The 19086-nt window shown below is 46.1% G+C and overlaps 1 protein-coding gene across 2 annotated transcripts in view; it reads left to right on the top strand.

Moving 5' to 3' along the window:
* The window catches only part of TAFA5 (TAFA chemokine like family member 5), a 599977-nt gene extending 581542 nt beyond the window's left edge, over positions 1–18435 (top strand). For both annotated transcript variants that reach the window (XM_069100331.1, XM_069100332.1), the window contains exon 4: positions 16115–18435. In XM_069100331.1, coding sequence (XP_068956432.1) covers positions 16115–16123 — 9 coding nt within the window. In that variant the 3' untranslated portion in view covers positions 16124–18435. The remainder of the gene's footprint in view (positions 1–16114) is intronic.
* Positions 18436–19086: the final 651 nt, after the last annotated feature.

The following is a 19086-nucleotide window of genomic DNA, read 5'->3' as shown; positions in this document are numbered from 1 at the left end:
ACTGGAGGTCATCACTCCAAGCTTTATCACTTTTCAAGGAAGTCATAGAAGGGGTTTCTGTTCTGATACAGGTTGGACTAAAGATAGCTTCTGAGGTGCCTTGTGAGTGTGACAGGCTATGCTTTGTAGACTTCAAATCCAATGTTCTTTCCACAATATAATTTTAATGAAAACATGCCTGAAATGGGCAGTGTAGCATGCTAGGCAGCCAAGGAACTGTCATAATGAGGGACACCTGGCCTAATCAATCCACAAGCATTTACTGAATTCCCCCTCTCTGTCAGGAAATGCATTAGACACTGGGGATTCCAAGACAAAACTCAACCAGCCCTATTCTTAGGAAGTCTCCATTCAAATGAGGAAGCCAACAGGTGCATACCATTTTATCCACAAACACAGGGGCCATGTGGAGGAGGGACCAGGAAGGGCCTCAGTACAGGTGACATGAAGAAGAGACGAGGGAGGGCATTTCTACATAGGCACAGCCACTGCAAAGGCCCAGAGATGAGAGCTTGGATGTCATGTTGAGGAGTAGTGGCAATACCAGTTTGGCTGGACCATAGAGTATGCAAGATTGGCAGTAATGCATACTAAGGCTGAAATGGTGGTTTTGAGTCAGGTGGTGAATCACCTCAACATCCATGGATGGGGTTAAATTTCAGTTTACTGTACTATGAATGTATCCTCTTCTGGAAGGAGTGAGCCTCTCAGCCCTGGAATTCTTGGAACAGAAGCTAGATGGCCACTGGCTGGGAAGATGAAGAGCTTTTCTTTCTAGGTACAAGCTGCATTGTATGTGCTCTGGGGCCGTAGAGAGAGAGGAGATCCTCTGACTTCTTTAAGACACTGGAGAACACTAAGAAGGGGCCGTAGGTTTTGGGCGAGTGGGAGAGAGGCTAAAAATGAACAGGCTTCTAGACTTCTGAGGACTGAGGCCATTTGACATGGCAGAGTGGGGCTGCATGTAGAAGCACAAGATGGGAGTTTCTGTCTTGTCAAATCCTCATTTGCAGGCTGTGGGACTGCTGGTCCCCAGCAGGCTCCTTCACTTATTTAACCACTCTGTAACATGATGCTTATAGTATAACACAAATAATTCCTACCCTGCCTGCCTTCAGAGGCCCATGTGGGGAATTGGGCCCTTTGCATGCCTTCAAATGCTGAGAAAATGGAGGTATGTTGGTGATTAAGATCAGTTTTCCTGGGACATGGAGAGGATGTCAACTATACTGCGAGCTCCCAAGTGTGGAAAAGAGAAAAATGAACTTCCAGGTGAGGTCGGCAGCTCCCGCCTTCCCATATCAATCTTAAACAAAACTTCTCAGCTCTGTGTAACAGGGGGCTTGGTCTGGGGAAATCCATCTCTGATTTCATAAGAGGGATACTTGGGAAAGCAAATAGAATGCACATTACTGAAATTCGCCTTCCCACCAAATCAACTAACACACATTAATCCTGTGGCTGTTCTATAAAGAGAGCTCTTGTTTCTAGAATGCATTCAGGTTTGCAGAATATGTTAAACAGAAGAATTCTGTGAGAGGGATTACAGTATCTCACATCTCCAGAAGGTAGCTCCTTCAGGACAGGGGCTGTTGGTTCTTGACTTGCATCTCTAGCACCTAGCACAGGGACTGACACATAGTAGGTATTTAATGATTATCTGTTGAATGGAAGAAAGATTATCCCCATTTTACAGAGAAGTAATCTGAGGCCAAGGTTCTCTAGTGTCACGCAGCAATAAAGTAGTGGGGCCAGTATTCGAACCTCACTCACCTCTCACACTAAGTACACCATCCTTGTTACCACAGCACCCTGCTTCTCCTCCAAGGGGTTACATCACTGCTGCCCCTTTCCCTGCTTCCTGGGTGTCACAGCCCTCATACAAGGAGACAATACTGACCCTGGCTCTTTTGTTTCTCAGTCCCACAGATGGAATAGATATCATTGACCTAAGATGAGGAAAAACTACCTCATAATTAGAGCTTTACACAAACTGGAATGGGCAGTGCTGGAAGACGGTTGGTTCTCCATCTCTGGAGGTCTTCAGACAGACACTGAATAACTATTTGCTGGGGACATTGGAGAAGGGATTCCTCTTTGGGGGTGGGTTGAACTAGGGTACAGGAAATGGTGAAAGTTAAAAAGAAAATAGAGGTCAATTTTGCTTTCTCCTAATTTCAAAGGATTTTGTGAAGGAGGACGTGAGGGTGGGAGGAAGAAAAGAGGTCAATGGAATTCAACCTCCCTGACTCAACTGGGAGTGAGGACTGGGGACATTTGATTGATACAGTCAAGGGAAGATGTCTTCCCAGCTATCTTTTGAGGGTTGTTTTTGTTTGTGTGTTTGTTTTTGCTAAGCAGTAGGATCTGTAGGGTTGAGAAACATAAAATCTAGATGTACAAATATGAGAGAAGACTAGAACCAGGCCTGGAAAATTACTCTGAGCTGCCAAGAATACTAAAGAAAGCACAGGCCACATAAAAGGGTAAAAGGTCAAAACTGGTATCTACTACAGCTCACACCCAAAAAGGAGCAAAAAGCTTGTGTCCCCACTAGACTTCCTTCTTATGTCCATACATAGCTCCTTTCTTCCCTCCCATTCTTTCTGCCTTCTTCAGTTCCTACTTTTCATTCTTCTTTTCTTCCTGCCTCCCTCGCCATACCCACCTTCCTTCTTTTTCTCTTCTCTCTCCTTTCCTTCCTTCTTCCCTTCCTCTTTCTTCCCTCCATCTCTTCTACCTTCTTTATTCTTTTCAATCCTTATTTCTTCACTCTCTTCTCTCTTTTTTTCATTTCTTCCTTCCCTCCCTCCTTCTTCACCTTCCCTCCCTTTCCTTCATTATTCCCTCCTTCCTTCTTTCTCCTTACCTCCATTCCTTCCTAGTTAGTTGTGTCTGTGCAAGGGACAATTCATGGACCATGCAAGTAACTAGTGGAACCAAGAAACAGAGGGGAAGATTAAGCATCTGCTGATCTCAGGCAGCACATCCCCAGAATGGCCTCCCAAAAGAATGTGTTTGGAAGTTGCCCATGAAACATGAGGAGGGCTTTGAATGATTGTGCTTTGGACATCAAAGGCTCCAAGTGCTGCTAAGTGGTCCCCACTGGCCCATGGCTCCAGCACTCCTATTTGTTAAGGAACTGTGTGCAAGGCTGCCACATGCACTGGAGGACAGACCCTGTGAGCTTCCTTTATGACTAAGACAAATCATAATGGATTGGGCTTCCTGGAGCCCAGACTGAGTGTTCATGTCAAGGTGTGTGTGCACACATGTGCCTAAGTGAATGGTGTATGAGTAGGAAGGATTTTCTCATTTATCATCCTGGCTCCTTAGACCGGGACCTTGGAAACCAGCACATCCACTCTTGAACTTTACCCAGCTTCTCCATTGTGCCTTTCTCTGTCATTCCATAGTTTCTTGTTAGATTTGCTCCTGGGCCCTCCTCATCTGTGCCCATTTTCTGGAATTTTAAGAAAGTGGTTGGGGGTACAATAAGCTTAAATAGTTCTGTACCAAACATAACAGGAATAAGCTCAAGGAGATCAGATCTAACCAAAGGAGAGACTGGCAAGGGCATGGAGGCATTCCCTAGCCACTGTGCATTGAGCTCTGGGGAACAGACACATGCCTGGTAACCTCTCTGATTAGCAATGAATAGCCTTCAGTGCCCTGGGTTTGGAGGATTCAATCACCCAAAGCTGCCAGAAATTCCAGATCACGCATTTAGACCTCAACCTCCTTGGGACAGAATCATTCCTTAAACACCTTCCTTCCTAATTTGTTGTAGGTTCAGAGGGTAATGCCTGCAGCAATGTACAAAACTAGAGGAAGAGAAACAGGAAGAGGAAAGGTTTAGTATATGAAGAGTTTAATTAGTCAATAAACATTTATTAGGCGCCAGGCACTGTGCTAAGTGCCAAGGATAAAAAGAGCCAAAAAAACAGTCCCTGACCTCCAAGAGATTACAAGCTATATACTGGATAAATAGGAAATAATTAAAAGAGATAGAGAACTGGGGATATGAGGAGTTGGGGAAGGCTTTCTGGAGAGGGTGAGATTTTAGTAGGGACTGAAAGGAAGCCACGGAGGTCAGTAGTCTGGGCAGACTAAGAAGAGCAGTCCAGGCATGGGGGGAGGGGGAGGCAGCCAGAGAGAATGGCCAGAACCTAGATCTGGACCCAGTCAGAAGGCCAGTTCAAGCAGAACCTTCCCAGAACAGCCCCCACAGAGGATGTGTACAGAATCCTGGGTCAGACTCTGGGATAATTCAAGATAGAAATGTCCCCTCCCCGGCCCTCATGGACCTTCCAGTCTAGTAAGGAGAATATTATGCATACAGGTACATGTAACACATACAATGAAGTATATGAAAAGGAAGGAGAATATTTGGTGGTGTCACAGGTATGCAGGCATCCATCCTCCCCCAATGGACTAGAAGCTCTTTGTGCCAGAGCCAATGGCCATTTTCTAGCTTTGCATCCCAAGGGCTAAGCTTGGAACAGTGGACATAGCAGTCAGGTGGTACAGTGGGTAGGAGGCTTCACCTGAAGACATGAAGACCTGAGTTCAGATGCAGCTTCCAACACTAACTAGCTGTGTGACTCTGGACAAATCATGAAATCTCTCCTAGCCTCAATATTCCTATCAATGAAATAGGATTAATAATAGTCCCTATATCCTAGGTTTCTTGTAATCAAATGTGATAATATTTATAAAGCATTTTGCAAACCTTGAAGTTTTATAGAAATGTTGTTATAGTTATTACTGATAAATGTTTGCTGAATGAATGATGAGGTCCTGGTGGTCGAACACAGGAGCAGTGAGTGGTAATCTGAAAAAGCTAATGGGATGTTAGGTATTTCCCCGTAACATTACTGAACTTTAATGGGTAAGGGAAAATTCAATGACCAGATATTAGGGGGCACAAAGGAAAACGTCCAAGTAGAAGGCAAAGTGTGAGCCGAAGAAAGGAGTTAAAAACACCGAGGTCAATTTGGAGGCCGAGAGTTTTCCTATTTAGTCAGACCATAGAACCCTTCACAGACAAATTTGGATGGGTCCCTTGAAGGAAAATTGTGGAGCACTTCAGAGATAGTTTAAGGAGAAATAGGAATGCTTATTGATCCCTGTACCTTTGCCTACCCAGGAAAGGAGGAGTAGGGGATGATTTGGAGAATCTGTGATTGGGAAGCTGAGGAAATTGGCCTCAGCCTCCTCAGGAAATGGGAGAAGCTGAGACCATGGGAACCATGTCCCAAAAGAAAAGTGAGCTTAGCCTGGGTGGGATCTGGGAATTCAGAGATGGGGAACTGGACATCTTAGTCACTGTGGCTACAAGCTGTTGCCTGGAAGAGACTGACTTCTTCCCAGTGGTGATCCCCTTGTAGCAGTTACCCAGCCTCCAGTCTGAAAGGGGGACTACACAGAGGAAGATCTGAACTGACAACTCCTCCCTTCGATTTTGCCTAGGAAGAAATTTCTTTTCAGGAGACCGGGTTTCAAGGCTGACCTTGGATAGTTCTTTAAGAAGAACCAAGACTTTTCTGCTTCTGTCTGCCTAAGTAACCATGGGGCAAAGTGATGGTGGTGGTGTCCAGACCTTGGATGCCATCCAGGTATGGAGCTCCCCATGAAGGAACTCTCTCTACCAATGCAAATTGACACCTACTTTGCAACTTATCCTAGAGAGCTTCCTGAGCAGTGTTACAATTAAATGCCTTGCTCCTGACCTCACAGCCAGTACTTAGATGAGCCCCGTTCTTCCTAACCCCCAAGCCTGCCCTTTATCCACCACACTGAGCAGCCTCTGTTATTCTTCTTGTTGTCAGCTAATATTTCAGTGACATTTGAAGTCTTCCAAAGTACTTGACCCTTGACAACCTCGCAATTCTCTTAAAATGAGGGCTTTGTACCAGACACTCCCTTTCAGCTTTAGACCTGGTGGGCCCAAGGTCCTCCCTCTAGTCCTCCATTGCTGTGTGACCTGGGGCAAAGCATTTAACTTCTCGGGGATCCAGTTTCATCCTCTTTGGTACGACAACAACAGTTCATGTTCCACTGACCTGATGGGGGTGGTTGGAAGCATTACCATGCTGCTGGGATAGGAGTTATCAGAGGATCCCACCCCAGGGTATCCAGAGCCAACTAGCTCCAAGTACCCATGAGAGCCAACTGGTAATTGTCCCTGGAAGCATCACCATCTTGGATATCAGAAAATGACTACAAATAGATGGTCTATACTTCTTTTAAAGGCATTAACAACACCGATTACACTTAGAAGTGTATCATTTGTATATGAGTGCATCCTTTTTTATAAATTTGAGGTTTAAAAAAGAGCAAGCACACCTTGTCTGTGGGACCGGCACATATATGTACTTTAAAAAAGTGAGAATCGAATCTGGCAATGTCTCGCACACCAGGGTGTGACAAACGGCCAAGTAACTTTGCCTCAAACAGTTAGCAGTGCAATGGAGTTGACCTCACTCCAGTCCTGTTCTTTCTCTTGCTGGATAATCATTTGATCACCCAGAATTTATTAAGCACCCAGTGTGTTCCCAGCACTGTTCTAAGGGATGGAGATTTTAAGTACAAAGAACAAAATAATCTCTTTCTCAAGAAATGGACATTCCGATGAGGGAGACAGTTCATACACACATATGCATACACATGCAAAGACACAGACACACACAGACACAACATACACACACAAGCACACACAGAGACACATGCATACACACAGAGTCACACATCCACACACAGTCACACATATACACATACAAATACACAAGCACACACACAGACACACACAGACACCACATACACACAAGCACACAGAGTCACACATCCACTCACAGTCACACACACATACATGCATACAAATACACAAGCAGACACACATACACACAAGCACACACAAACACCACATACTCCCAAACACACACTCAGATTCATACATATACACAGTCATGCACAGACACACACATATACATACACACTCATGTACACAGATTCACACATACATAATTACACAGACACAAACAACACATACACACAAGCACACACACAGACTCACACATATACACACAGTCACACATACATATACACACAAGCACACAGAGACACATACAGTGTTACATACAGACCCACGGACACATATACACACTCTCACACACACATACATACATATATACACAAACTATATCATAAACCACATGCAGAATAAATAGAAAATAAATAAATACACAGTTGTTGTGGAGGGAAGACAGAGAGCAGCTCCTTGTTATCAATAGGGAATTTGATTGAATGTGGAGAGAAGCCCTGAATCTCAGAAATGGCAGGACATATGCCGACTAGCTCCTTTGACCCATACCCGTAGGGGCATGTCCTCCATAATACTCAGAGGCAGTGGAATCTGGTGGTATGAATTGGGCACTTCGAACGAGAAGACCTGAGTTCAAATGCTGCCTTTGCTACTTGCTACCAATGTGTCCTCAGGCAAATCGATTACCTTTTGGGGCCTTGGTTTCTTATTCTGTAAGATGAAGGTGAACCCTAAGCTTCTTTCTAGCTATAAATTCTCTGCTATCTGTCATCCAAAGTTCTAGACCAGGCAGTGATGGAGGGCAAGGGGCATCACTACATCCCAAGGAAGCCCCTGTGCATGGCACATGCTGCATGAATATTGGAGCTCAATGGGAAGGGCACTCTTCTCCATGATAAGCCACAGGATAGAGTACCCTTGCTAAGGTCTGTTTGGGTCATTGGCAGAAGCCTGTGCTCTTTTGTTTATGTGGCAAAGGATCAGAAATGTGTCTAGCAGCACCTGGGACAGCAGCCGCCCCAGCAGACAAAGCTGTGGTTCTGAGTGGCTCTTGCCCAGTATGCTACAGATGCCAGGTTCCCTGGCATCAACCCATGGAGCAAAGTGGTAGCACTGCAGGAGGCAGGATTGGCAAGCCAGCCAGACTGATGGGTCTGCAATTCAACCTTCCTTCAGTATATGATAGGTTGGCTTTCAGGAGCCAAGGTGAACCTTGAGAGCACACATGAGATAGATGTCTAATTTTAGATAAGGGTCCACAGAGTCACGAGCCTTTTGGGACAGATGTTGGATTGCTAAGATCCTCTGGAGACCTTTAGAATAAAGAGTATCAGAGATGGGAGGGCCCTTACAACAGTAAATGTCTGAAAGTAGTAAGGGGTGATTAAAACAGGGGATGTCATAGCTGTCAGAGGTTTTTCAAATCATTTAGTCCTTTTCCTTATTTTATAGAGGAGGCAACTAAGTGACAGAAAGGGACCATGAATTACACATCAAATCCATTGTTATTGCCTGTGGCCATACCCTGCAGTGACTGAGAAGTGTCCAAGAACTTTCTGTTTTTCACCCTTAGTTGGTGAGATCCCAAGAAAGAATTCACAATGCACAGTGGAAAATCCTGGTTCTGGAACTCAGGAGACCTGAGTCCTGCTCTTCATTCTGCCCTAGCAGAAGCAAGTCCCTTCAACCTGGTGGGGGAGGGGGAACTGTATTTCTTTATCAGTAAAATGGAAATCATAATATGATTCCCTGGTAGGAAGACACCCAGCATTGGTGATGTGGCTTGATTTGGATTCCAGGTTCCTAGACTCCCTAGCCACAGTCCTTTGGAGGTGAAGACTCCAGATTTGAGTTTTGCCATTTGCTGGAAGGGGTCAATGATGGGCTTGGGAACCTTAGGGAAAGCTAGGCTGTGTACAGGGCTGTAGCAATATGAGCTAAGCCTGCAGGGGATCATCTGACTATGAAGGGAGAGAGGAGACTGGAAGATGCTTTCACTTAATTTTCACACTGTGGGAATTTAGGCAAGTCATCTCATTTCACTGGTACTCAGTTTCCCCTTCAGAAATGGTGGTCATCATCATCATCATCATCATCATCATCATCACCATGATCCCTGCAGTGTTTGCCACACTGTTCTGTAGGAATAGTACCATCTTGCAGGGATTTCTCATAACTCTTCCTAGGTAGAGGAAACCTCTCCCTGCACAGACTTCATGGCCCAATGGGTGCCCTGTGTACACACAACATGTCTGGGTGACACTCCCTTTTCTGTTCCTCATAATAGCTAACTTTTATTTGGTGCCTATGTGCCTGTCACTGTGCAAACCACTTTACACAAATGATCGCATTTGATACTCACACTAAACCTGTGAGGCAAGTGCTTCAATTATCCCCATTTTATAAATGAAGAAACTATGGCAAATGAAGGTTAAGTGACTTACCCAGGGTCATACAGATAATAAGTACCTGAGGTCAAATTTTAATTCAGGTCTTCCTGACTTCCCGCTGGGTGTTTTGTGTACTATGGTTCAAGATAGCTTTCCTTATCATCTTCATACACAGCTGGTGGTGGGGGGAGGGCAGAAGAGAGACAGACTTCCAAAATGGTACACTTCTGGGGGAGGAGAAGAGATGGTGCCAGGGGGAAGAGGGGTGCTCTGTTTTCCACTGTCTCCATGGCTGTCCTCCTGGGAAGGGCAAGTCACACGTACTCTGCTTGATCTCAAAGGGTAAAGCCAGAAGCACTGGGTGGACAGGAAGAAGGGAAGATGGCAGACCTTTCAAGCTCTGGGATATAGAGGGCTGGGGGAGGGGGCCTCAATAACAATGAGAACTCTCCCAAAGTGGTATGGATTATCTTGAAAAGGAGGGAAGTGCCCAGTGCTGGAGACCTCCAGACATCAGAGCCCTGATGGCCAGTGGGTAAGGGATGCTCTAAAGGGGACTGCTCATCAGGTGCTGGATTTGGCATTGGGTGTGCATGTTTCCAGTCCCAGCATTCTTACCATCTATGTGATTTAGGAACACTTGAATAGCTTCTCTTGTCCTCAGCTCCCTTGTCTGTAAAATTGGAGGAGGGGTGTTGGAAAAGGAGACATCAGGCTGCATGGTGCTCTGAATATGATCCAAAATAACCCTGCGAGGTATATAGTATAAATACCAGCATCCTTATTTTACAAGGAAGAAAGCAAGACTTACTGTAGAGAGGCAGTTTACCCAACATCCCACATGTGCTAAATGTCTGAGCTGGGTCCCTTTCACAGCTTGGTGCTTGGTCTCTGTTTCTGTCTTTCTACCTCTATTTCTCTCTGTCTCTGTCTCTCTTCCTCCCCCAGAGGCCAATTCTTTGCAATGCTTTGTGTGCATGATAAAATTCAAAGGCGTTGAGTGGCTGGGGATTGAATCTATGATTTGCTATGTGCCTTTGGGTTCCTAGGGATGCTGAAGTTGGGTGCTCACCGTTAATTTTGGGACTTGAGCAATTTTGAAAAATAAAACAATAATAATGAAAATAATAACAATAACTGACATTTATGGGACACTATAAAGTTGGCAAACTGATTTACCTACATTATTTCAATTTAATATCACAAGAGCCCTGTGAGATGTAGGTACTTACCAGAATTGCTGCTGCATCCTTATTTTCCCACAGAGGAATAGGAGTGTTCCCTCTGGCATTTCTAGTTAACTTTAAACACTTTTGCCTGGCATTCAAGGCCCACCTCCATCTGGCCCTGCCCACTCCTCCTCCTTGGCTTTTCCATTTCCTTTTCTGCTCCTCCTTTAAGGTCCATTTTAAATGCCACCTCCTCCAGGAAGCTTCCTGGGATTCCCCTGACTTTATAAAGGCGTTCCCCCTTAGACCTCACAGAACACTTTGCCCTTCTCTGAAACATGTATGTAACCTTGTATATTCTGGTTAGCTTGATTACTATCTTCTGTGCACAGACAATGCTTAGCAAGCATAAGATGGTAAGGAATGCTTTAACTTTTTTAGTGATTTTGCTTGTCACATACTAAGAAATCGGGACTTGAACCAAGGGTTTTTGCATTAATAGAATCTTACTTTTATATGAGTAAGGTCCTTTTTTTTTTATCTTTCCCAAACAAATCTTAGTGAGGTACAGAGTTGAAAGAAATATTATACCCATTTTACTAAGGAGAAAAGTGAGGTTCAATCCAAGGAAGGGACTTGTCCCAAGTGACACAGAGAATCAGCAGAGAAAGACTAGACCCTAGATCACCGGACTCCAGGCATGGTCCTCCTGCCAGTGAATCAAGCGGTTTTCAATAATATTTCTCTCCCCACACTGTCTGTGTGTGAGAGGCAGGGTGGTGGAGTAGCCAAAATGGCGGACGTAGGGTCAGATGATTTGAGTTTAACTCATCTCTGCCACAGACCTGCTGTGCCCCAGTTTCCTTATCTGAAAAATGCCGGTTTCTTTGGTCACTTCACCAAGCTATTATGGAGATCGAATGAGGTCACAGATGGGAAAGCATTCTGAAGCCGGATAGGGCCCTTTGAAAAGTCTTTCCATGCACACTGCCTTCCTGTGGCCTGCTGTGATACTGACTCTGGAAGTCTCTGACAGTGGACAGAGGGTCTGACAGAAAGGCATCATGGATGGGCCTTGCTTGCTGACTTTTTCCCTTCCCTTCATCGCCAGTCTGGCTGTGAGGAATGAGATCTCAAAGCACATGTAGAACTCTACATAGGCAGGAGGAGTGTCTGACCCCCGAGGAGGGGGAGCCCTGTGCTGTTCCGTGTCCCCTTTGCCTGTTATGATACATACACACAGTAGGCACTTCATGAATGATTGGGGAGTGGGATGGACTCTTTCTTATTTTCACGGATTCCATGTCTCTGGAGTCGACATTTAATAAGTTTTGGAGTAGAAATATTCAGGACTGGCCTTGTGTTGTGGAACTGACCTTCTTCTGATCTGTCCTTCCCTTCCCCTACCCTGAACCGTGCTGCTCATCCCTGGGAGAGGGGTGTGCTCATCCACTGTTATTCCCCATGATCCTTACTGAGCAAACGAGAGCTACCCCCAGTTGTCTGATCCCATCCCTGGTGCTCTGGACTTCTTTGTAGCCTGGCATCTGCCAGCACCTTCTGCCTGAGCCGTGCTGCCTTTGAAGGGAATGCAAGAGTGAACCTCGATGTAAGAGGCAATTATACATAAAATAACCTGGGGGTCTGCTCTGGCTGCTCCCTCCTCAGACAGAGTCAGTTTCTTCTGCTTGGAGGAAGAGAGGAGCTTGGTAGAGGATGGGAGGCAGGAACCCTAGGTTCTGTCCCCACCTGTTCTTGGCCTCTCAAAGAGCCATTCCAGAACTAGGGTCTCTCAGGGTTGCATGGGAGCACAGAGGCCACCAATCCATGCTAGACAGCAGCGATGATGAAGAATGACTAATATTAACAACCGCTATAATTTACAGGGAACTCCCAAGTTGGCAAGGCGTTTATATGCCTGATCTCACTGGGGCCCCACCACTAGATTCTGAGGCAGGGGCTGCTGTTATGTCCCTTTCACAGACAAAGGGATTAAGGCCCACAGAGATGAGGTCGCACAGCTAGCCAGCGTCTGAGGCAGGATCTGAGCTGGGGGCTTTCTGACTCCACATCCAGCTTCTCAGAGCAGCCCATTCTGAATGTGGAGACTGCATGCAAGCTGACTGACCATAGGAATGGCTTCATTACGAGAGCTGCCTCCAGTCAGGAAAGTCTATCTGAGGGGTAAGGAGCTCCCCGTCACTGGAGGTATCCAAGCAGAGGCTACGTGGTTGTGTATGGGGGAATATTCCAGATGTGATTCTTGTGGGGGTTAGGTCTCTGCCTCTGATTTGATCCATGGAGGCCTCCCAGCTGAGCCCAGATGGCAAAGCCAGCCCCCTTCCTCTGGCCCCCTAGATCCATCAGCACATGTGTCCATCTTTCTGCCTTTGTCTCATTCCTCCTTGGGACAGTTGTTGAGGTTTTATTTTACTTTACAAATGATAATTTGTCTCTACTGGACTGTGAGATCCTGGGCACGGGCCATATTCATGAGCATTATTTTTAATCAATCTACAAGCATTAATTAAGCGCCTACTCTGTGTCAGGCACCGGGCTAGGTGAAGAATTTTTTATATTACACATTTGTGTGCTATGAAAAATATTTCACATTAATTTAATGTAACAAAAACAAAATCTGTGCCATGATATATATCCACGCAAGTGAAGATATGTGAAAGCAAAAAGCTCCTGCACTTAATGGATAAAATGCTGGACTCAAAACCAGGACTAACTAGGTTCTGCCTCCCACATTTGTCAACTATTCTCCAAGCCTCAGTTTCCTCCTCTGTAAAAGAAAGAAGGTGCAGGAGACTTCTCCTACAGCCCTTTTAGTGTTCAATCTAAGATTCTATAAAATGTTGTAGACAGGTAGGGTGGAAGAAATTCCCATGACAGGACCCACCATACCCGGACCTACAGCATTGGTCCCTCATCGTCGCTCTCAGAATGACTGGCTTTACTTCCAGACTCTGCCAAGTGCTCATGGTGGGAGCAACGGTCTGGGGGATGATCTACAAGCACCCTTCTGAAATCCTCAGTTCTCAGATGGACATAAAGGAGGGTCTCTTAGATGTCTGCTGGAGGAAAGAACCAATCCACATCAGGAACCAATGTGCCCTGCTAGGAGCCCTGCCCTGGCCTTCTGCCTCCCAGGGCCTCCCCTCAGCTGTAGAGAGGCGTCGGTGAGTGGTCTCCTCCACCACAGGGGGGAGTCCTTGGAGCCAAGCAGTTTTTGACTTTTGCCAGGCCCGAGCACGGTGTTGGTACATATTAGGCACTCAATAGATGCTTACTGCCTGCCAGACTCCCTGAGAGAGAGGGCCCATATTGGAGATATGCCTCATTAACCCATCCATGGGCTGCTGGCCCAGACAAAAAGCAGGAATCCCTTCCCCAGCTGAGCCACCTTCTCCATAGGCTGGACTATTTCAGCCTGCAAATCTGAGTCCTCAGTCACCGCGTGGCCCTGCCTCCCCAGGGGGCAATGGGGTGCCTTTCTGAGAGGTGCCTTCAGAGCCTCCTTTCCCAAGCCTTTAATCATATTCACGGCTGGGTCCATTTTGTAAAGGGCTTTGATCTCTTCAGATAAAAGCTGTCCTTGAAATCAAGGGCATGATGGTTGTGTGTTACAAAAGGCTTTGAGGAAGCAAGAGAAAGACAGAGAGAGAGAGAAGGAAAGAAGAGAGGGAAGGGAAAGAGACCAGATGTGAGAGCAAGAGATTGAGAGGGAGAGCAGAAAAGAGAGAAGGGGGAGGGAGAGACAGAGAAAGACAGGAGGAGGGAGAGCAGAAGAGAGAGAGACATGGAGGGAGATACAGAGACATGGGGAAGAGAAGCAGAGAGAGAGAGAGAGAAAGGGAGAGGGAGAGACTGAGAGACATGGGGCAGGGAGACAGAGAGGGAGAGACAAAGAGAGAGCAGGGATTGGTGGAGAAGAGGAGAGAGAGAGAGCCTGTAAGTCTTTCCCTACATCTCCTCTCCAGCTGGGAGCCCCAAGAGTTGATCTTCCAATTATTGACCATAAATTCAGTCCAGCACATGCATACTGTAGGAAGTGTTGTGTACAATATATGTCCTTTCATCTTGGTAGAGTCAGAGAATATTTAAAATTGCTATTAGGGACCTTGAAACATAGAAAATAATAAATTTTAGGGACTTTGGAAAGAGATTGTCAGAGCTAGAAGGGATCCTACAACATAGAAAGAAGAATTAGGGGCACAGGGCCAGGATGTAGATCCAGCTCTACAAGGCTTTGAGGTTCCTCTCCCTCTGCTGGATCCTGTGCTTCTCATCACTCATTATTACTGTTACCATAATAATGAATGCCTTATAATGATCACCACCCATACCTCTCTCTCAGTATTCGAGGTGGACAGTGCAAGCCTCCCCTCCTTCCCCATCCTCTAGAACCTGACCTTCAGTCTTGTCCTCTTATTTGTACTGTTAGAAGCCCTGGGGAAGAATTTCAGGGGAGGGAAGCTGCTCCCTGATGGATGAACCCAAGGGCTGGATGGACCGAAGCCATTGGACAAGGATGGGCCTGATGAAGCCTGCCTAAGTCTTGGACTGGGCACTGAACCCCATCTAATGGGTGGGGAGCCTCCAACAGAAGAACAGTGCCACTGTGGGATCTTTGATCAGAGATTATAATGAGAAATGACCTTAGGAAACATTAAGAACAACTCCCTCATTTCACAAGTGAGGAAACTAAGGCCCAGAGAGTAATAGGGATTTGGTCAAGGCTACAGATCTGGGTTCTCTGACTCCCTGCAGAGCTCTGCCTGCTGCGGTGCTCTGTAATGTTAATAATGGGATGGAGAATCTGGGGATCTGAAACACCTGAGTGGACATTTCTGAAGTACATGCCCTGCCCTCCTCTTCTGGTTGACCCAAGGCCTGAAAGGAGGACACAGTCCCATGATGGTAAGAGAGGCATGAACAGAGACCAGACATAGAAAGGGGAAATCACGGGTCCCCCTCCCCCTGACAGAGTTGGGGCCTCTGGGCAGCTCTGACCATCCAAGCCACAGAGCCGCTGTTGGTCTGCTTTGGGGAGCTCCCTACACCATGAATCAGAGGGGTACAGAGGCTCGCTCTGATTCAGAGCTCTCGTGATTTGGTCTAACATTGGGCAGCTGGAACAAGGAGAAAAGTGCTATGATAAGAACCAGAGGTGCCACTTCAGACACTCAGTCAGCTAACCTCTATTTGCCTCAGTCTTCTCACCTGTAGAATAAGGATACTAAAGCAGCTCCCTCCCAGGACTGTTGGGAGGATTAAATGAGATGGCATCCGTTCACTGCTTACCACAGTTCCAGGCCCATAGTAGGTGATTTAAATACTTGTTCCCCCTTCCCCTGTTGTTTTTATCACTTTATTTACTCTGCTACCCACTGGCCCTGCAACATTGTTCCTCTGATGCCTTCTCAGTAAAAGGGGCAGGTTGGATCCCTGTCTCCATTGTGGAGTCTCAGGTAAGTTCCTTTCTTCACCGAGCCTCAGTTTCCCCATCTGTAAGCTGAGCCAGCTAGAACAGGCACTTTCCCCAGCCCCTTTTGGGTCTGCATTTGTTGATTTTATGCAATTGGCTTTATGGGACTGATGATAGGGCAAGATGCCCCCTCCTCAGTCCCCATTCCTCTTTTCCGGAGGTCTCAGGAGCGGCTGACCTCACATACAAAGTGGTCCCAGAACCGCAGGCTGACATATTTCTTTTTGTTGATCCGCAGGTCTCCTGACAGCTGCAGCATGAGCGAGCGTGTGGTCTCCTGGGGACGACGGCTTTAGGCTCTGCATGAGCTCCTTTCCTTAGTCAAGTTTCTCCCTCCGTGGATCATCGCCCGCTGTATGTCCCCCCCCTCCCCCTCCACCGTCTGTTTCTGTTTCTCTTCAAAGACAGCCTCATTCTTCGACTGATGCCGTGCGCTAAAGTCTGTCTGGCCATCCAAGGAGCACCGGACTAGGGACCAGAGGGAGCAAGGAGATGCTTGGGCATTAGCAATACCAAGGCCATGGTGAACGCCCGTCCCTGGCGTCCATTCAGCTGCTGGACTCAATGTGACCCACGCGAATAATGGGAGGAGTCGCCTGCAGAGAAGAGTCCATTCAGCCTTAGAGAAGACTGCTTTGTCTATGGGGGGGACACTCAGGCAAGAGAGAGTCTCTCCTCGTGCCCTGGACTGTCTGAGTCGCTTTTATTTTCTTATACTTTCAGTATATACAATAGACCAAAGAGCAAAATCTATTTTAAAGAGGACACAATCTTATTGTTAAAGTTATCTGGGTTAAATTGTAGAGGGGAGGTCGGGGTGGGGGGAGGGAGCAGAGACATGAATGAATCCGGTCGTGGGGAGCGAGCTGGGCGGTCGCTGTCCAGCAGGCGTCTTTACTGAGGCGCCTTTCCCGAGGGAACGCTGCAGTCGCTAGTCCCATGAACTGCGCCTGAAGAAAGGATTCGCGTCTAAAGAATGCAGACCGAGCATGGAGAGTCAGCCAGTAGCCGATGTTCTAGACACAAGCAAACAGACTTCCATAGAACACAGACTCGCCACTGTGGAGCCGCCCGTGCCGTGGCCGTGGCCCCTTTGCCCCTCTGTACTTAGATTGACTTTATCGTACTAAAAATCATTTTCCGTTTTAACCAGTTAAACATGCCTCTTCTACCACTCCATTTTTGATAGTTGGATAATTCAGTATTTGCAAAGAGCATGTTTGGTCTCCTGTGACCTCTGTCTCATCCGATGCACCATTTAGCACCAGAAAGCAAATTAAAGAAAACAAAAGTAACACTTGTTTGAAAGAGATCATTAAATGTATTTTGAAAATCCTAAAGTTATATATTTAACAGTTTTTATATGTTGTATATTTGTAGAAAATACTATTTAACAATTAACGTGGTAGCTCTCGCAGGCCTGATGAACAGTCTGACTCCCACTGGACTTTCTAAACTCTCCAGTCCAGGGAGTGACCACACCACACAGGATGTGAAGCATGGCCAGGGAGGATACTTTCGGAAAGTCACCAATCCTGTTGTTTATATCACAGAAATGCATCCAACCATCACACTGGTGGAAGATGGGGCCTCTGACTTGTCTTTGGAATTTGGGGGTCTCTCTGTACTGGTCAAATTTGGGTGTAAAATATTTTAATCATAGCTTTTCCGATTGAGATTTTTTCCCCCTTTTCTTACCCCCTTTTCCCACAAGTCTATTTTTATGTTGGTCGGCAGCTCAGTACCTGTGTCCACATCTTCCAAAGTCCTTAGCCTTAGTATTATTGAATAGGGAAGAAGTTATACTGGGAAAAGAAGTGGAGAGCTGGATTAATTCTGAGCTCTAGTATCTTTCTCTAGTCACATTGGGAATGTGATGAGATCACAAGAGCTTATGGTGGTCAGCTCTAGTGTCACCCTTTCCCTGGCAAAGAATTGTAATCTAATTCCCATATCCTTTCTAAGTTCCCACTGTAGTATACTACCTATTAGTCCAATTAACATTAGGATTATCTTAGATCTATGCTACTAAGAGAAAGCATTTAGAGGATGATCAGGAAACCATAGACTAAAGCGCAAAAAGAAAATGTCCGTTTGATTCAAGCCTGTTCCCACATTCTGGGGGACTTAATTTAGACAGGCAGGAATCATGAATCTAGAGGTATCTCTGAGGCAAACCAGTGAATAGGATGCTTTTTGTTTCCTTTTTCAAATTGTATAACAGGTCTGACCTGTATCAAATAGCAGTTGGCACCATCACTTGGTGGGTGCTCTATGCTGTGTAATGCAGGATGGCAATCCTGCCCCAGAAAGGACCTGACCATGGGTTTCACATGACCAAGACTACTGGGAGATGCATCGACCCATAGGTTCCCCAACCCAGGTTGTCTCCTCCTTCCTCCCACCTCCGGGTGTTTCTTTCCGAAGAGAGTGTAGTCGCCTTATTTAGCAAAGACCGAGAAATTTAAGATGTTAAAACATTTTCTGTTGCTTTACAGTATTCAGTTTTTGTGTTGATTCAGCTAAATTATGGAAATAAAGAAAAAAATCCTTTTATAAGTGAGCGTTTTGTTCCCTAGCCGTGACGTGCACACTGAGGGAACGGCGACAGATTGTGGGAATAGAAGGGAGTGAGGACTTGGGAAGGGGCCTTGGAGAAAGAGCCAGTGTGAGTCACGAGGCAGGTCCTTTTGAAGGGCTAGCTGCTGCTGATGGCAGTGTATCCCTGACTTTGTTTGGCTGTTTGACCAAGCAGGACAATGCCTTGAACAAGGCCCACAGAAAAGAAGGGATTCATCTGACAAGACCTAGCCTCACAACCAGCACAGGTGAAATGGGGACCTCCCAGGTTGGCACCTTATGTATGTGGATATCATGAGATTGGTTTGTATCCAAAGACTGGTGGAGGTGGATGCACCAGCATAAGGTGATGGATGAAGTACTTCACTTATAACAGGGTAAATAATTGCATTATCACTTGGTATTCTTTCTCTGCATCTTGCTCTGTTCTCTCACGGGTATGGATTCCTTCAGCTCTCAAGTGGACCAAATGTCCAGACACTTGAGATTCAAAGTGTATGACATTGTGTTGAATCCCTTTACTAGGTTATGACTGATGAAGGCAGGGAAGTGACATGGGGCTAAATTGGAAATACTTCTTTCCAGCTGTGATGCCCAATGTTCTTTTAGTAAAAATGAATTTTAATTGAT

Source organism: Petaurus breviceps, unplaced genomic scaffold, assembly GCF_028583685.1.
Source record: "Petaurus breviceps papuanus isolate PSGF00001 unplaced genomic scaffold, PetGlider_PUasm1.0 391, whole genome shotgun sequence".
In the NCBI taxonomy this organism is placed as follows: Eukaryota; Metazoa; Chordata; class Mammalia; order Diprotodontia; family Petauridae; genus Petaurus; species Petaurus breviceps.
Note: the sequence above shows the minus strand (reverse complement) of the source record. Positions and strands in the feature narration are given on the sequence as shown.